Raw genomic sequence first — 20239 nt, forward strand, 5'->3', positions numbered from 1 at the left:
TGTTTTTTGTTTAGTATATTTGCACCTGACCCCTAAGGAATGTGAAGAATCTAGATCAGCGTTATCAGCCCACACACCTGAGCTCTCTATGCAAATACACACAAAAATAAATGTGTGAGAAGTGTGTGTGTGTGTGTGCAGGACATAAATGGTCGCTCGGATTTGGTACAGCGATATATTACGCAGCTGTGCTAAAATCTTAGGAATCATATCTGACTCTTAACTCTTCAAGGTGCGAGATCACAAATGTGATCAGAATGTTCTTAACTGAACGTTCTAATGCTGATGTAACAATCGCTACTGGTAACTGAATGCAATGGAGTTCTAGAACACTGACTGAATTTTATTGAAACATTTTAAAAAATGCTCTTCAAAGGGTTAAATATTCACAATAAGACCGTTGTAACTTTGTTATCCACACAGAATGGCCTGTATTACCTACTTGACTTGTTATGGGGCCCACTGTGTCTTCCTGTGTATCATGCCACCATAGTTGAAAAATGTTCTTGATGAGTTCATCAAAGATGATGCATCAAATCAAAGAAATCAAATAAAAGTCTCCGCCATGGAACAGTGAGAATGTACAATGGTGTAATTGACTCTGCATGTTTATGAAATAAATGTAGCAAATCTGAGTCGCTCTACTGATGCTATCTCTTATTTCTAACATATGTCAGCAATGTGATTTTGATCTGTCCCTCTGTTTCAACTTTCCCCGGAGTACGTGGGTTAACTCGAGCGAGCGTACTGTGTCTTTTTTAGAAAACGTATTCCTGAAAGGAATACTAAAAACATGGGCTTTCCTGTATAGTTCTCTAGCATTACCGCAATTAGAAATGATTACCTTGTCTTATCGCTATCTGTAAATTGCATGGAGGCAGTCTAAGGAGGTTGTAACTGGTTGTTCCTGAATTGCATGCCTTTGCAGTTGATGTGCAATTAGGCAATTAAACATGGCCACCGGTACTGCACGGATTCACGTATTTCCATTTATGTGAATCAAGCCTCTCTTTCCCCCAACTGCTTTCTGTTCATCTGAATGGACTTTTCCTGTCAACACAGACACATGCACAACCACACACAGAGGTACACACATATGTACACTCATACATACACACAGACACACACACACACACAGAGGTACACACACATGTACACACACACACACAGATGCATGTACACTCATACATGTATAGCCACACACACACATAGCTATACACACTGCACACTCACATGCATTGCCACACACACATACAGATGCCAGGACACATGCACGCACACACACACTGCACACACATGCACAACCACACACACACACACACACACACACACACACACACACATGCCCACATCAGAGGGGTTAAGGCTGCTGACAGGGGACAGGGGATTGTGGCAATGTCGACTGGAGCAACCAGGTTAAAACCATTACATTCACCTCCCGCCATTTTGTGATGAAGATAATGGCGGAGTTAGGAAAACACCCCCCCCCAGTGGGACCCCAGGCCTTCATGTGGCCGGGGAGACTTCATTACATCTCCCCGCGGTGAACCCAACCGTTTCACATGCCACTTTTCCTGTCAGATGCCATCAGGCCTGCTCAGATGTGGCAGAGAAAGTGGGTCCCTCTCTCTCATCCTCTCTGCCTCGCTCTTTCTCTCTCTTCTCTCTCCGTTTCTCTATATCTACCCCTCCCTCTCTCTCTCACTCTAGTTCTATCTGGCTCTTTCACTCTCCTTCTCTTTCTCTCACTCTGTAGTTCTATCTGGCTCTTTCACTCTCCCCTCTTTCTCACTCTCTGTAGTTCTATCTGGCTCTTTCACTCTCCTTCTCTTTCTCACACTCTCTCTAGTTCTATCTGGCTCTTTCACTCTCTCCCCTCGCTCTTGCTCTTCTGTATTTCTCTCTCTGTCTTTTGTGTTCATTGGTGCTTTTTTGTTTTTGTTTCTGTTTCTTGGATTTTGTTTTGAGCTGTTTTTGCAATATTTTTGTTCTGGGCTGTTCTCTCTGAGGTCTCAGGACATAAATACGGTCTCCCTCCCTCCCTCTCTCTCTCTCTCTCTCTCTCTCTCTCTGGTATGTAAACTAAACTAAACTTAAGCAGCTGCACGTGTAAGGCTGACAGGACAACAAAGTGTTTTTGGTGACAGAGCCAGTCCGCCGGTCAGCAAGAGATGTAAATGCCAGCTGAGAATCTCGCTCCCACCCCACCCTCCCACACCCTAACCCCCCCCCCCACACACACACACACACATTTCTCCCATCTCCCGTGTTACAGCCACGGCATTCATTCTCTCCCCTGTCCCTCAGATCCTATCTCTTTGATGGGCTCTGTGGAGGCTTCCTGTGTATACAGTTGAAATATCCAAAGACAAGTTCCCATGAATGTTTTTCTCAGAGCGTGTTTTCTGGGAAGTTTACCAAAAAAAAAAAGGGAAACATGGCACTATGAAAAAAAAAAAAAAACAGACAACAAACTGACATTGTTTTGTTTCTTTGATGTTGAGCGTGTAAAATGGCTGCCACCACCTTCACTCCGCTAAAGGCAGATTTGAGTGTGTCTCTGGGGATGTGAGCTAACTGTGTGTGTGTGTGTGTGTGTGTGTGGGGCTGTGTGGTCCTTTATGGGGGGGCTAAGGGGTCCTGTAAGGGGGTGGTTGTGTATCTCCTTGCGTTCTGAGGAGTTTTTATCTGAGCTGAAACTATTCTGGTTTGTATTCACGCATCATTTGTCCTTGACTGACTCCTGCATTACACTTTCTCTTCACAAACACAGGTTCGGCGAGGCGATTTAAGTGCCTGCTGAGGTTGCCGAACTGTGTTTCCGAAGAGAAGTAATGCAGACTTGCATTTCATTATCAGCCCGATTCAAGGACAAATGATAATTGAATCAAGGCGCCCTGTTTTTAAGCTTTTTGCATCGAATTGCTCCCTTTAATAGTAATATTTTCAGGTTTGTAATGTTTTTGTCATATTTCTCATAGTTGACAAAGTTCTTATCATAACGCATGTCTTTTGTCTTTCTTCATCTGTTCATTTAGCTTGGTTGTTATCAATAAGTAAACCAAAACAACAACATAAACAATAATAATACAATTATTTGATGAAGTACTGATTATGAAAAGCTAGCATTATAAAAATACCACATACATTTAAAGACAAGCTAAAACGCACTAGCGCTAGCAGCACTTTATGAGGTAGACCTGTACACCAGCTTGTTAATGCAAATATTTAATCTGCCAATCATGTGGCAGCAACTAAATGCATAAAAGCATGCAGACATGGTCAAGAGGTTCAGCCGTTTTTCAGACCAAATGTCAGAATTTGATTTTGACAGTTGTATGATTGTTGGTGCCAGACAGGGTGGTTTGAGTATCTCAGGAACTGCTGAATCTCCACTCATTACAACAGTGGTATGCAGAAGTGCATCTCTGAACACACAATGCATCAAACCTCTAATTCAGTGGTCACCAACCCTGCTCCTGGAGGTCTACCGTCCTTTAGGTTTTCACTCCAACCCCAATAAAGCACACCTCATCCGACAGCTTCAGATCTCATTCAGCTGCTAATTAGTGTGCCAAATTCTGGTTGAAGTGAAAACATTCAGGACGGCAGATCTCCAGGAACAGGCTTGGTAACCCCTGCTCTAAGTGGATAGAGCAGAAGAAGCTGCAGTGCTGTGCCTTTCACACTGTTCCTTTCACTGAGCGTGCGTCATTGCTATCGATCAGTTCAGCGTTGTTCTGCTTCAATACACTCCCCTCATAGAACGGCCATTCTGAGAACACTGGTCTGCAACCTGGAGTAAAGAAACCTTACAATCTCCATCTGAAATTCAGCTGGATTTGTAGCCGATTCATTCGGATCTTGTAACCATGAACCGCCGGAAATGTCTGTTCTGCATGATGAATATCTGAGTCGCTAATAATAGCGAAAAAAATATGAATGAATCGATAAATCTTCTGAAATTTCAGAGTAGGAGATCAATGAATGATTCCTCTTTTTGAATATGGCACACTCACAGAAATAAAGTGACAGTGGAGGTACATTTTTGTTCTTGAAGCATCGTATTTCACAAAAGTGAAACCCTGAAAGTACAGTAATATTCTCTTTGGGTACAAATTAATTATACATTGCTGGCTAGGGGTACAATTTTATGTACTTTTTTTAGGGACTTTTCATACCTTTATTTCTGAGAGTGCATTTTTTTGGTCTAAACCTCTGGCCCAGATTTAATAACCCAGTAGGATTGTATAAGTATGAAGTGAACCATGTTAAATACCTGTTACACGATGATAAATATCACGTAGAACAGGAGCTACAAATCGATGCATCTGCTGATATTTCAGAATGGGACTTCAGTGAATGCTTGCTGTTCTATTTGAATATGGCATTTTTTGTCGAAACCTCTGGCCCGTCTTTAATGACCCTTAAAGTGACAAAGCTGATGTAATCTGCAGGGATGGTGTTACCCTTTAACATTCCTCAGGAGATCAGTTATAGCTCCCGGTGACCCTGGCCTTTTAACACAAAGGGAGTTCTTCTTTTTTGTGATAATTAGACCTTGGAAGAGGAGAGGAAAGACAAGAAGTAAGGAGCAGGGAGTCAGCAGTGGTGGTGGTGAGATGGGTTTGCCTTGGATAAATACCGCTTACCTGAAGGGTGTGTTCTGGGGGCTAGCTACTTAGAACAGATTATGGATTTAACACTGTTCATGGCTGTGATTTTTGTAATTGCTGGTTTTTCATTTTTTGGAGAATTGTGTGTCTTACTCTTGTGACGGTTAAGGACCTTCGTACACACCGCAGAAGAAAGGCTTTTTGAAGTCACACAGTTTTAGACGTAATGTTCCGCCCTGAAGACAAAAGTGAGCTGAGATATCTGCATTATCAGTTGTTTTGAGATATTGAGCTTCAAAGATTCCAAAGTGATTGGGCTCTAAGCAGATTTTTAAATGTAGCAGTTTCTCATACTTTTAGTATTTAGTATTTTTGTTTAAAACTTCACACGTCCAAAATGTCAGTTAGAACCTTCTAATTCTCAGCTCACGATTTCTGAAGATTGCTGACAGTGTTCACCGATACTCTTTCATAATCAGTTTTTTGCTGGTAGCATGGATAATTATTGAAACTTCTCAGGGATCTGCTGAAGAGTTTAAAACTTTTATTGGGATATAAAAACAATGGTATTTCAAATATTTGCTCCAGTTGACCCAGGTCTGGTCAAAGTCCTTTTCAACCTGGAAAGTGGGACTGTAATTGAAACTGCACTGCCTGTACTGTTGTGGTAGGCATTATTAGTCAGTGTTTTTGAAGGACTAGTGGTACTAGTGGTAGTAGGTGTTATTAGTCATTGTTATTAAAGGAACAGTGGTTTAAGTGCCAGTGGTAGGTGTCATTAGTCAGTGTTATTAATGGAAGAGTGGTATACAGTATGTGGTTGGAGTAGGTGTTATTAGTCAGTGTTATTGATGGAACAGTGGTATAAGTGGCAGGAGTAGGTGTCATTAGTCAGGGTTATTGATGGAAAAGTGGTATAAGTGGTAGCAGTAGGTGTTGTTAGTCAGTGTTATTAAAGGAACAGTGGTTTAAGTGGCTTGGCTGCTGACGCACATCTGTAGCCGTGGTCACAGTAGCAGGAGTACCCTGGACTACACGACTGTGACTAATCTCTTACTGAACCACCTCCACGCAATGGGATGATGCAATCCGGGCCTGCCGTCAGGGAAAAATTATATATACAGTATAACACTAATATGTCTGGTTTGTCCAAATGCTGAGCATGAAATAAGCCTCTTTATGGGTTTGTCGAACGGTTTTGGTGGAATTAAGCTCTGTTTGCGCAATGTCTGTTTTGTACAAGGTCAGATTGTTGTACTGGGGGCTCAGAGTCTGACTAAACAAGGCCCTGTTTACAGTTGTGTTTTTTATGTGACATACTGTTGATCTGATTCTTTAACAAATCCAATATGGAAAATCCCAACATTTCATGACTGTGGTCTAAATGCTGGAGACTGGATATGGACCAGATTTGTCCAAATTGGATTTGAATCACATCTGGGTTGTGCTGATACTGGATCTGACTACAAACACTCCAGTATGCATATTCTCCTCTCACCATTATTGTTCCGGTAAATAACATCCCATAGTACACTTTGGGTGTGGCGGGGGGGGGGGGGGTTACAGCTGGGTCTGATAGAACAGCAGAGAGCACCATGTAGCGGAAATGTGACTTTGGTCCAAACACTTGAAAATTGGGCATTATAAATGCAATTAAAACAGATGATCAATGAATACATGGGATATCCAGAATGAAGAATTGTCAGCTGTGTGAGGTTTAAGTGCAAAGATGCTACTTTTGAACTGTGCGTCAGCTAGCAGAACTGCGACTTTGGTCCAAACACATACTACATGTTATACATCAAGTTGAAAAGGATGGGCTCTTCCTCTATAGCCAGGTTCCTCCTGAAATTTCTTCCCATTGGGGAATTCTTTTTCTGACCACTGTTTGAAAGTTTTTTTTTTACCTTGTGTGCTTGCTGTTTAGGGAGTTCAGGCCTGATGTTTGCCCTTTGTTACTTGATAAAGCATCTTTATGACCATCTTCTGTAAAAAGCGCTATAGAAAAATCTAATTGAAATCGAATGTTCTCACTGTTCACTTCTGTCTCTTTGTTTCTTACAGAGCGATGGGGTCTTGGGCTGGTGCGACAGTCACAGAAGATGCTCCCAGGTGAGTTACCCTATATCCGCCTCAGGGCACAGTTAAACCGTCATGACGTCACATTTCACATAGAGGAGCTCCACCAATCACAAGTGCATTGGCAACAACCAATAGAACAATGGATGTTGCTGCTGTGGCTCTTTTTGAACTCTACATCAAACAGCTGACTTAAGACAAGACGGGAGAAAGCTCAGAATGTCCAAATTAAAATCGCAGAACATTCATGTAAAAACTAGGCGGTCCACACCAAAGCGCCAAGTAAACAACAAATGCTTCCATAACAATGATTATGTGTGCTTGACTGTTCATGTGTCTTCTAGTAACCTTTATATGTGTATTTTGTTTAGCTAGCTAATATTAACGTTGTAAATGTCTGACACTAGCCATTCTTCTTGTTCTTCGTGATTGGTTAAGATAAAATGTTTGTCTATTACGTAGGCCTATGTTCTAAAAACCAGTCTACAACTAACAGTCAACTTGAGACGAGACTTGACATGGTCAGTTTCGGAAACACTAGCCGAGGAGAGCAGTCCACCGCGCTAAGACGTTCTTCGAAAACCGTCGTCTCTTCTTGTCTCAAATCGGCTGTTTGATGTAGACTGGGTTTAATGTGTAAGATCAAAACGAAGTGATTAGAATGTTCTTAACTGAACATTCTTATGCCGATGTAACAATCACGACTGCCCATTCTAGAACACTGACTTAGAATTTTGAAAAAACATTCCAGAAAAACCAAAGGGTTAATGGCTATGGGGAGTTAGAACCTTGTATAAGCCAGGGATATGCAAACCTGACCCTCAAGGACAGTAGTACTGCTGTTTTTCATTCTTCCCCACTAGTCAGGACTCACGTAAATCTGGGACACTCTGTGGCCAATCTGAGGCATTATTCGATCAATTTACTACAAGATAGAAAAGCAAACCAGCAGTTCCACTGGCCCCGAGGGCCAGATTTGAGTATCCAGGGGATAAGGTCAAATCCAAAAGACAGACTCTCAACAAAGACGCTGGCTAGCTTGCAGTCTTCCCATGCTGGCTCGATTGAGTCCACTATTACTCAGGCAAAATCCAATTTCACTACTTTAACTGGAAATGGCAAAAGGTCAATGTTTTTATATGAACCACATGCCGTGTGTGCGCGTTGAGCATCGCAGCCTGACAGTGCGGTAATAGTCACTGAAGGGAACGCAGATAGGATGAGGCATTTGTACCTTGGGCAGAGGTTACTGATAGAGATGATTTCTCAAAGCCCAGGGCTTTTACCTGGGAGAAACAGTTCCATTATACCCTGTGTAGTGTACATGGGCTGCAGCATTTATACTGCAGCCTGGGAAGGATCCTCTTTATCGAACTCTGGAGATTATTATTATTTTTTCTGGCAACCTCTACCAGGCGACAGCGACTCTCCTTGGGCTGGGGGGTGGGGCGGTTTTGGAGGGTCATCGATGACACCAGAGTGCAAACTGTACATGGGCTGCAGTAGATTTATACTGCATTCTGGGAAGGGTCCTCTTTATCAGTTCAGTGATTAAATCGAACTCCTGGGATGTTTATATCTGGCAACCTCTACCAGCCGACTTTGACTCCCTGCGGGGGGGTTTCGGCGGGGGGGGGTCATCGATGACACCGGAGGAGAACGGGGGCGAGAGCGTCTGCCTCGGTCTGTTACTCCAATCGAACCTCATTCCCTTCGAGACGGAGAGCGTGGGTGTCGGGTCGTATACATTTCCCTTTATGACACTTTTACACTGACTGAGGAAAATAAGCGGGTCGGCCGTTGGGGTCGTAAAAAGAAAAAAGGAAAGAAAGGAAAGGTCGGGAAAGGAATGGTGTCGGAAATGCGAACGGAAGAAGGAACAGAAGAAGAAGAAGAAAAAAACATTGTGCATTTCCCTGCGGAGGCGGAAAGGTCCAGAGAAACGGACAGAGGGAACCAAACGTCTGCTCCCTGTCCGGGCTCTTCCACCCACCCCGCAATGAAGCTTGATACCCGCCAGGTGCCATTTGCCTGTTTTTCTGAGCAAACTCAACCAAAAGGCTCCACATTTGTGGACAGAAGCTGCGGTCCCTAAACAGACCATTTGCAGTGTCCTAAGAGCAGTGTGTTCATTACCAGAATGAATTGATACACCCCCCAATTGCTGCCTAATAGGCCTGTAAACATGGTTAGCTTGTTAATGGTAATTGCCTAGGTCCAGACGTTATTAGCCTGTCTCCCACCCCATATCCCCCCCTTATCCTCCCCCAGATTTCTGCCTACTGAGGTTAGGAGTGTCCCAGAAAGGTAGAGCTCCTTCCCCGGCCGTAATTCTCACACCGAGCTCCTAATTGCTTTCAGCTGGGGGTTGCGCCCCCACGCTCTCTCCGGTAATGGGGAAAGTAAATGTTGTGATTCTTGTAAAAATAACCACTGCGAACCCCATCTCACGTCCTCCTCCCACACTGGAAACTACTTCTCCTGAGGAGACCCCCCCACCACAATGTCTGTCCACACCCCCCTTCCAAAAATATAAAAACCTGCTGTTTATTCACTTAAAGACTAGCTGAAACGGAAGGTACAGCACCCCGAGCTTCCGCGATATGACGTACACACGAATGAAGCAGAACTTTCTGGAGGAATTTTCTTACGGCGTGGAGTCGATGTGACTGATATCGAATGAGGAGGGGGAGGAATGCGTGCTTCTACGTGAAAGGGTTTTCATTGGAGGGGAACGAAAATAGACATTTCATTGACTTCCCAGTGCAGTTGGTACATGATGATGTAAAATCTAAATTCAAATGAAAATACAGAAGTATTACATTGTTATTAATTTTTTGGAATATATACTCAAAGGCCTGTTCGTATGGTTATGAAGAATTGACTAAATTGAGGAAAAAGTGAATTTTGATTTCAGCCTCTCTTGTAGGAATATGGCAAGTGGATGTTCTTTTCAATTTAGTTTAGTTAGGATTGTCCATGTTTCCACTGAGATAATGTTATTGCTGAAAGCCAGGTCTTTGGAGAGGGAGGTCAGGGATGCATGAGGAACTCTCTAAGGGGTGGAGGGAGGCTGTTTTCAGGGGACAGGAGCTCACTTTGGGGAGTGGGGGGGGGGGTGGGTGAAAGGGGTCACCGTTGGACACGTAGGGTCCTGGCTGTCAGGAGGGGGGCGACCCATGGGGCAAGGGGGCACGGACGGCAGGCAGAAACTGAAAGTAGATGTGTGATGTTCCCGAGAAATGTGCATCATTACACCCCCCCCCCCCCCCCCCCCCCCCCAACTCCCTCGGGTGGTGTGCGCTCAGCGTCGCCGTGGCAGCCCTGGAACCCGGATTAACCTCCCATGAACCTTTGCCCCCAGAGGTTGCAGGTTTTTCTTTGGGGGGGGGGGGGTGGGGGGGTGTGAGGGCAGCTGGGGGGGGAGTATGTGACCCCACACTGGCCCGTACTCCCCCTCCCACTGCCCCTGGTGAGGTCTGTCAGCATGGCGACCAGGGGACCACCCCGTCCCCTCCCCCCCTCCTGAGCAGGTGAACTCCCGGCCCATCAGCTGACCTGCTGGCTGGCCATTGAGGGTGTTGCTCCCTGTGTGGTCATTTCCCTAAGCCCCCCTTGCTCTAGCTGAGTCACCCCAGCTCCAAACACTGGGACTTCTGTTAGGAACGTCATTGTGGCAGCGGTTGGGAATGGGACTATGGGCGTTGTTGGTAATGGGATTGCGCTCCTGTTGATGTCTGGTATCCCCGTGCCTCATTTCAGATTTAGTTTTTATGGATTGATTATTTAATTTTGAAACCCAGTTAGTTCATCAATTCCTCAATTCTTAAATATGAATTAACTGCCCTTGGTGGCTATTATTACAGCACAGCAGACTAGGATGTGGATAACTTGCTTGCAGGAGAACAGTTTGAGACAGATTCTCCGTTGACGAACTGGAACAAAGACAAATATGATGGATATAAACAGACGTGAGATATTTTTGTTTCCACATGGGAGCAACATACCCCAAACAGAATGAAGTGAGCACTTCATTTTATTTTGTGTTTTGTGAATTTACGGATGATGTGACCGTCCAAAGCTATTCACAGCACTCTCTTTTTTTGTCCCAAATCCAGAAACAAAGTTTAATTTAGCATTCCGTTGCCATTCCTATCCCAGACGCAACCTATGAAACAACCCAACATCTTTTTTTAAAGGTATTTTGACATTTTTGCATTGTTAGGCAAGCCATTTAAATAAGTACAATATATATTTCTTGGTGCAGGGATAGCTCACATATGGTCTCCACATTGAAGAATTTTAAAATAAATCATTGTTAGTTACTTTTTACATATTGTGAGCATGGCCACTTATGTTTAAATGCTTGTAAAATTGTTTATGGTGAAGGTTTCATTCGAACCATATGACAAAGCGCTAGCTTTGGGAACCAGGCAGTGCAAATTGTGCAGAACAAGGTCCAAGCTGCTTCATCGGAGAATACTGTTCCGGTTCCATTCCCAGTTCTCCTGAGTCGCTGTTCTCCTTTCCCGGGAATGCTGAGTTACTGGATGCTAAAATGATTTGAAAATATTTTTTCAATACCACCTGTGCTGGCATTTGAAACTTCTTTGACTGCGTATTCAGAGACGCACATCATCCAACTCTGCCAGAAATGCTATACTGACCAGACCATGCTACAATGTACTCATCAGCCCTAACTCTTTAGGCTGGTAACATGTGAAACCATGCCTTTCTGCAAATCACTGAGCATTTCCAAGGAATAATGTTCATAACTTCAACACACAAGGATTTTGTATTGGTCAACATAGATATTTCTGTTAAAAGTGTCCATAATTCGCACTCTGACTTCTATTGCCATCAAATGGGGTACAGATTTAATGCATTTCATTTTTCAAGGCGCACAAAAGACGCTAAACAATTGCCCAAGTAGAACACTTTGAAATGTCTTGCAGTAAAATGACAGACTTATATAAATAACATGTAGTATTATAATAATATTAATTATAATACGCTGTGCTGTAAGGAAGGGTTGATCATAGCTCCTGCGTGCAGGCTTCATGGATTCCAGCGACACACGCACGCGATTGCACAAACACTCCTCTCCGAGGCACCGCTCCACATATGGTTCCTTTCATGATGGGGGTCCGGGCCCGTGAAAATTAGCATGACAGTACACTAAATCAGGACCCCCGGGCCGACCCTCTCACTCTCATCCATTCGGAGCGAAATAAAAATGTTTGAAGCAAACCCCCTCCACCCCGCCCCGGCCCCCCCACAGGGGTACGTTCTCCCCGGGTGCTTTAATCTAGGCTTCTGGGTGATTTGTGTTTTCTGAAAACTATTTTATGGGCACATGTTGATAACCGCCCTCAACAGAAAAGAAAGTGCCTGTGTCTGTTAGCTATTAGAGTGGGGAAGAAAGTTCTCTGCGTTTTCCTGCACAAGTAGAAACTATGTTGCTTCTGTTACCGTGACGTCAGGGGCAGCATGACCGCTGACATTGTGAGGTACGGTTCACCTGAACCCAGGTGCTACCCTTTCTCTAGCCGCGCACCACAGTGCTGCATATTTCTGTGCATTATTCACTTGCTGCATGTTCTACAAACCTCTCAAGAGGTCTGCAAAAAAACCCTGCCCTTGGTTTTCGGAGAGACTTCTCACTGTCTGCCGCCTCACACAGATGGCTTTGTGAAGTCCTCCCAATTCTCCGATACTCTCCATCCAAGCTAACACTTTTTTTTCCTTCCCCCTTTCACCCTGGAGCTACCGTATTATTAATTCATTCCTGGCTCTCTGCTTTAACCAAGGTGAGATGCAAGGGCGCCAATGTTACACACTCTGCAATCTTTTCAGACCCATAAAATTGCTTCGCTCGAGGCTGTTTAGCGCGGGGGAAATTGCAGACGCCTTGCAAAGTACAATGCCAGCTCCTGTGGTTGGCAGTGTGTTGGATGATAGCCTTCAACTCGTCAGAATCTGTTACAGTTTTGCGAGAGAAGATGAACTCGACTGACACCAAGAAAGTGTGAAAAGGATTCACCATTTGCTGGTAAATAACAGGGTTGCCATCAGCTAATGGATCCATCAGCTAATCAATTCAATCTTGTAAAGCAGGGGTCTGCAACCCTGGTCCTGGAGTGCTGGTTGTAGCTGCAGGTTTTATTAAGATTGCAGGTTTGTTTATTGCAGGTCGTTCTGAAAGCTAATGCGGTAGTTACCAGAATGGTGTAGTATGGCTTATTGACTAAAAAGCAATTTAGTCTCAATCGAAGGCATCATTCATTCTTCCTATCATGATGTGGAGAAAGGCGCTGTGTGTTTACTTGATTCTCAGAGTGTGAATTTGACAATTACGGAAAATGTAGAAAAAATGGTCTGAGAACAGTTTAAGGGGAGGTTTTCTGCTTCCTGAATTCTTAGTTCAGCAGCCTCCCCTGAGTCAGGGAATGTTAGTTCACTCACACCCTGGGAGAGAGTGACACTCAGAGACAGGAGGGTGACAGCTGATATAGTTGAAGGAGTGACAGAGTGACAGGAAAGGGGCGGGAGAGGGACCCACCACTGTGCTAGGCAGGAACCCCAGGGGGTCCTGGAGCGGCAGGAGGATCAGGTCCGCCTCGGCTGACAGACCAGGACCCCCAGGAACAGGAACCTCACCTCTCTCCCCAAACAAACACAGGCGGGCAGACAAACTCAGCTGCTCACATTGAATTCAAGTTCGGGTCCACTGGCCTGGCCTCGACCTGTTCTTCACCCCGTTTGATCCATGGTGAGCTGACGGCCCACCCGGTAAACCCGCCGCCCCGTTGTAATTAGCAGGTCAGTTGCTAACTCGCTGAGTCATTGGTCTGTCTACAATCAATATGTGTCCTTAGTTGGTCCTTAACTTTGTCCTTAACTGTATTTCTGGGTGTCACTTCAGTTCATCTCATCATCACATCTAACAAATCCATAACAGATTCTGACAAGTTGAAGGCTATCATCCAACACACTGCCAACCACAGGAGCTGGCATTGTACTTTGCAAGGCATCTGCAACAAGTAAACACAAATGTTATATTCTTTCTTCACAAACTCAGCTCGGCAACAGCATTCTCTCCAAAGTGTGTCGTCAAGGAAAATGGTTCTTTCTTGCTTTTGGTCAGTTAAATTTAAGGACAAACGCTGATTGAATCCCAACCATTGTCTATGATATCACACACTAGTATCGTCTATGTACATTTTGAACATACCCAGTTATCCTAGGTGAGTTTTTCAGTTGTGTAAATATGTTAAATGAGAACTCCTTCCTGACAAACTCCTGGCTATGCTAAACTTGGTGTGACACCCTTTTTTCCTTCGGCGTCCCCCGTGCCTTATCCCAAATTTGTGTAATTGATTTTCGGGGCCTGGGGAGCCAGGCCCACTCAGGAATCTCCGTTGGCCGCAGACACCAGTAGATCGCTCTCATTATCTCTGGAATGCAGCTCCCGAATCTGATCAATTACGGACGCCTGACAACTGAAACCGAAGACACCGGACCAGAGTTCAGAGAGAGCCGTATATACAGCTTTCAGGTGTTTTCTTTTGACCCTAGCGCTGTCGTAACTTCCCTAGCGGGCCATGAATCAGTCCCTTCGGTTTTGTTTCTTCCGAAATTTCTTTTCTCCCCTCCCGTGCTAAACGCTTGAAATGGGACCCACGAGTATTTTTATCTTCCGCTGTTTGTTTTAGAATCTGGGGAAGACGAAGGGGCAGTAGTGGAGAAGTTCCGCGAAGGAGCAAGAGAGACGTGACTTTGAGTAAGCGTGGTCGTAGCACCCCTGCCGGGAGATAATGCATGCGTAGACTGAAGAGCGATTTACTGCCCCACCAGACGAGCCGTGTTCCGTATCTGCCATGTGTGAGCTCACATCTGAAGGGCATTAGCACCTGGGAAAAACGTTGGCGCGTTCGGCGTGATTAATGTGCCTCTCTCACCCCGGGCCGCAGGTTTCTGAGGAGCGGGAGAGGGAGAAATGAGGCGGCTGTCAGGCTTGTCTTTCCGAGGAGCCGCTAGGCCGTCACCCTGCCCGATCCCAGCCCGGCACGGCAAACCTCTCACCTCGCAAGTGGAGACAGATGGGGGGCTGGTCCGGGATCGAGCCGAATCGGACCATTTCGTCACTTTCTCTGTCCATCTGCGGTTGCTTTTTTTCATAATTGCAGGGGAGGGGAGCTTTTTTCTTTTTGAAGTGTTCAGATTGCTCGAAAGACCTTACAACCCCCGCACCCCCATTTTCTTTCTTTTTCCCACACATCCAGGAAGTCTTCACCCCTTATTGTAGCAGGAAACCTGCGAATCAGCAGGAGTTCAGGAAAGTGCTGCTTCTTTGGCTGTCGGTTGATGGATATCTAAATCCTGGCTGATGACATAAAAGACCATCGTTTATCATTGCACGGTCTTACTGCATGGCAGCGAGATCTAAACAGTAGCATATTTCTGACCCACGGTAACCACACCACACGTTACGCCTCCGATAACTCACTTATCTGTTTGTTGCCGTGATGGAGGTGCCGTCTGAAAATTCAGCGACCGCACATTAAAATATAGCTCCCATGGGTCTTGGCTTTTAACTGCGTTGCCGGGGGATAAGTCCGGTAGCTAAATGACGCTCAACGATCCAGAGAAGGCTCGATACACCCAGTTAACTTTATACCCTTGAAGGTGAACTCGCCGGACTTTTGTGGCCATTTTGTTTTGATTTATTAGCTGGCACGGATCGGCTGGAATTCCAGATTCCTGGATGAGCAGATCGGATTGTGTGGCTGGGGTTGGCATGGGCCACACTGGAGCTGAGGCTTGGGGCGAGGTACCCAGCTGTGCCCACTGCTTTTCCAACACATCCGTCACAATGAACGGAGTCTAGGGTTACTCCGAGCAGGACACGGTATCTGGCACTTGGATGGCCTTTCCCTGGCACCAGCATTCCCCGAAGAACACGTCAGCATCCAGAAGCTTCCGTCATGTCTGGACTGAGCCAGACTGAAGGGCAAAGTCATGAAAGATGGAAGGGAAAACAAGAACTGAAAAGTTATTACAGCCAGCCAGTATTAGTCATCCTTCCATCTATCCATCCTTCCTTTAGCACTGCATCTTTCATACAATTCAGTTCACATAAAGACCTTCACCAGGCGCTGTGGGCTGGGCAGTAATCTTAAGGTTGCATTTGAAAAATAAATTCCCACTAGTTATATAACCTATCTAGACCTGTAAAATTTAACAATGAAATATTTCAAACTATAGGGTTAACAGTGAGCTATTGAGAAAGAAGTTGCGAAGTTGCTCCAGAATCAGAAGCTGACTTTGATGAAACCACAGCTACAATATAGTGTCTCTTTCTTTTATTTCACATGTATTAAACTGTACTAATATGCTGCGGTTTATTTCCCCCATTCATCTCCCAAATTGTAACCAAACCTGCCCGACAGCACAGGAAAAATACCCTTTCAGCAGTTAAAGCCTCCTGCCTGATTTATGCAGGTTTTGCAAACGAAGACGACTTTCATCCCTGCGCCGACATCAACTTTACAATATGAACTTGCACTTTGCCTTTTGCGGAATAAAAGAAACGGGGTCTAACTGTGAGCAGATGCCTAAGAAGACCTTGCGAGCGACCGTGTGAGACTCTGACTCTCTGAACCCCCCGACCGAGTGGTCTGGAGGCGCATACTTGAACCTGCTCTGCTCCCATTAATGACCGACCTCTTAAGTGTCCGCCGTTAATTTCAGTAAATGGGGATTATGTTTTCTCTTCTTTGAGGTAAGAAGCTGCCCCCGGGCTGGGAGGCAGCGGACGGATGCTGGGTGTGGATTGACATGCCAGGAGAGCGGGCTTCATTGAAACACTAAGCAGGGGCAGGCGGACTAATCTTCTGTCTTCTGGGAGGACGTGATGAAGAACAGTAGAGGAAGCAGACCCTCAAACTAAAACCAGAGCCTCCATTTTGCTTCGCTTACCTTTTACATTAAGGAACATGTGTTTCGGAAACATGCTTTCAAGTCTGCGTAAGACACCGGATCATGGGAAAATAAGCTTGTGTTAAAGGGATGTAATGATTACATGCGGTCGGGCGATGTCTCGAGAACTTGCAATTGTCACAGACGTGCGCTGATACAGAGAACCCGTACGTTGCATGTTTGCCCAGCTTGTCAAACCTTGTCCTGTGTCATTGTTGGCTGCAAACTTGCCCTTTGTAGCTGCCAAGGATAGGAATCATTCGAAGGCATTTCCAGGTCGTAAAAGGTTTAGCAGAAGGTTTATGATTTCACGTATCCACATTTTTCTAATCTTATCTGGGACACCAGATTTGGAGAGTGTTAGGTGTCGGTCAGAATAAAACACGCTAGCACCTCAGTGCCCAACACATCCAGGAATTAGCAGCAGATAACCTTTGGCAGCAGAAATAAGAGGGATATTCTTATCACCTTGTTGCAAAGAGAGGACTTTTTTAAAGTTGTTGTGCACCGAAGCAGAGAAGTGCTGTCTGGATTCTGTTTAAGGACACCGGGACAGATTTATGTCAGCTCTTTTTAAACCTCCCCCCGACCCCTCGCTTCCTCCTTGCCATACTGGGGAATGTGTGTCACGTTGATAACTCGCAGGCACGTAGTCTCGTTTTTTTTTTTGCTCACGTTTGATGTGAAGGATGCTAGCGCGGCTTGGTGATGCCTGCCAGCAGCGATTAGGCCCAGGTTTGGTACACTGACCCGGGCCGCGGCCTTGGCATGATAGCACACGTCCATACCCGGAGCAGCCCGACCTTTGACCTCCCCAGTGGGTTCATTTAACAGCACGTATCACTCTTCACAGCCGGCAGAGACTCCACTAATGAGGCTGTGTGCAAACTCAGGGAAGCCCTCACGTCCAGCATCCTTCAGTGACAAGCCGTGATATGCACCATGTACGTCTTTTCAAGGGCAACCACTTAGAATGGATTTCTGTGTAATTTGCGCTGTCGTTATTACCGTGAATTATTTAAAGTTTCCCTCTCGCTCCGTGTTATTTTAAAGGCCCGTGTAAGAGGATGTCGGGAAATTCTGTGACATTGAACTATTTATTTTAATGAAGAATAATTTTTTTCTGGAACCAGAAGAAATGAATTCAGAAGGCAACTGGATATGTTTTCATGTTTTATTAAGCGGTTCCTAAAAGTAGCTAATAAGCAGACCCTGACGTTTGCTTGGCGGGGATGCGTTCGCAGAGAAGATGATCCTCACGTTCCCGCTTGCTTGTTTTCCAAGGCAGACCAGGCGTCTTTGGGAAAAGTTCAGCCAAAAGAAGTCCGTCTTTCTGGAGAAGGGAATGGATGGTGGCAGATGTCGGAATGATGGTTGGGATAATGCGGAACAGATGTGTTAATATTCTCCAGGCCTTTTTGGAAAAACGTACCACCGCGGGTCCTCAGAGGGGCAGGGGGACTGGCTGTGAGGAGGAGACACCTTTGATAAATTAGGCTGGAGTCAGGAGAGGGGAGCTAGTGCCAGGCAGAGGGCAGGAACAGGAGAGAGCACGCACACATACGCACTCCGACACACACACACACACACAGCAGCCTATAGCCTAGTGGTCAGTCCTTGTGGCTAAGGTGCCTGACAGGTCTGTGGTTCAAGCCCTAGTATAACCACAATAAGATCAGTGCAGCTTTTGGGCCCTTGAGCAAGGCCCTTAACCACACATTGCTCCAGGAAGGATTGGCCCCTGCATAGTCTAATCAACTGTAAGTCGGACAAATAACTGTATTATATATAATACACAATCACACATGCGCGCACACATTCCTACACACACACTGAAGTATATACACACACACACACTCACACATGCCCACACAAATGGAAATGGAATACCCCCACCTTGCAGAACAACCATCAGTTTGTCGATTTTATTCTGTATGAAAATGGTGGATGAAGCTTCACATGTTTAAACAGCGGGCTGTAATATCTAGTTGTAGATTAGACTGGCTCATTGTACCAGGGTCCTGTGAGGTAAATTGAGATCCTTCAGACACCTTGTCTGCTGTCCAGGTTGTGTTCATGTACACCTGCGAGTGCCGACCACCGGGCCTGGTGTCTCTGAAAGACATCATCCACGCTGACTGCACTGCGTCATGTCACCATACGGCCGCCCTCATGCCACAGCCAGCTCACGTGTGTCCAATCAAACAGACCGCGGCCAGCTGATGTTTTTTACGGGTCAGTGTCCGAATTTGTGAGGGTGCGCGGAAGTGACCTGTTCCGGTGCATGTGGGTGGTCCGTTTGTGGGCGGGAGGGGAGGGGCTGGTTGGGGCAACCACAGATGGCTAACAAAGTGGGTTTGCGGCATTTGCTTTGTCATGCGCGTCTTAAAAAATGCTCCCACCCTCCCAATTTGGAATGCCCAGTCATGCTCATTGCAACCTCTGTTGTGGATTTGGGGGAGTGCAGGCGAGCGCACACTCTCCTACAAGGTGTGTGATGTTATTGTCACTTCTTATCACACGGCAGCTCAACAGGTGCACTTGCGTGCCCTCGCTTGACCAGCAGGGGTCGCTGGTGTGCGAAGAGATGCTCCAATGAGGGACTGATCAGAATCAGCATATCGCGAACTCTTTCCAATAGCATATCTTATCCGTCCTTTTCTCCTTGGTCCTCTCCTGACCTGGAAATGTCCTTGAAGGAGCTAGGAGCAAGGAGCTAGAAGACTCCCCAAAAATATGCTTGAGCAAGGAACGGGAATGCATCCTTAGCAGAAGTAACTATTGTTTTTTTTTCAGAATACGCGACTCAGTATTTTACGTATACCTGCTTTGTTTGTGTGGTATATTGGAGATGGTAGGCACTGTTGTTAATTCTGTTTTTTTGTTTGTTTACTTGTTTGCAGTGTCTTCAGCCATGCAAGGACTTGTGGGAGCTAAGGACAGTTATGTCACATAAAGCGTGTGAGGTAAGCACTGCAATGGCTTGTCTTTTTGTCTTTTTTTGGGGGGAGGAGATGCATGATGGGGGTATTAACAGTGAAGTTACATAACTGATGCTCTTCAAAGTAGGGGTCTATAGCACTTGGCCTTGAGAGGTACAGGTTTGCTGTTTTTTTTTGTTTTATTTGCAACCAATTCAGCCCCAAAAAACAGGTGAGATGTTTCTCAATTCCCTGTTGAAATTCCCAGTCGGAATTTCCAGTCTAAATTCCCAGGCCAACTCCCCAGTCTCTATTCCCAGTCTAACTTCCCAGTCTAAATTCCTAAATCTCCTGACTACACCAGCTCTGTTCCCTGGAAAAAAACAGAGGAATACCTTTCATGGGTGGATTCAAATGATTACACTCAGGAATATTGCCCTCATCAAGTTAGATTACTCTTCCCTTTAATCATTCCATTGTGAAAGCATGTTTGAAAGGAAAAGCTTGCGTGTCTCCCTGATTTAAAGACGTCGGGCTTGGGGTACGGGAATGCCGCGTTCTGACAGAACTGCGGAGAGAACAGAGGATAATTGAAGGCTATTAGATGAGTCCACGGTTTTCACTCTCCGGGTTTTGTCTGCG

General features: G+C 45.5%; 1 protein-coding gene across 2 annotated transcripts in view; it reads left to right on the forward strand.

Annotated features, from left to right (window-relative positions):
* anos1b (anosmin 1b) overlaps positions 1-20239 on the forward strand; it is a 58130-nt gene that overhangs the window by 7649 nt on the left and 30242 nt on the right. For both annotated transcript variants that reach the window (XM_061240309.1, XM_061240310.1), the window contains exons 2-3: positions 6681-6728; positions 19580-19642. In XM_061240309.1, the coding sequence (XP_061096293.1) occupies positions 6681-6728; positions 19580-19642 (111 nt within the window). The remainder of the gene's footprint in view (positions 1-6680; positions 6729-19579; positions 19643-20239) is intronic.

The sequence above is a fragment of the Conger conger genome, chromosome 4 (genome assembly GCF_963514075.1).
Source record: "Conger conger chromosome 4, fConCon1.1, whole genome shotgun sequence".
Lineage (NCBI taxonomy): Eukaryota > Metazoa > Chordata > Actinopteri > Anguilliformes > Congridae > Conger > Conger conger.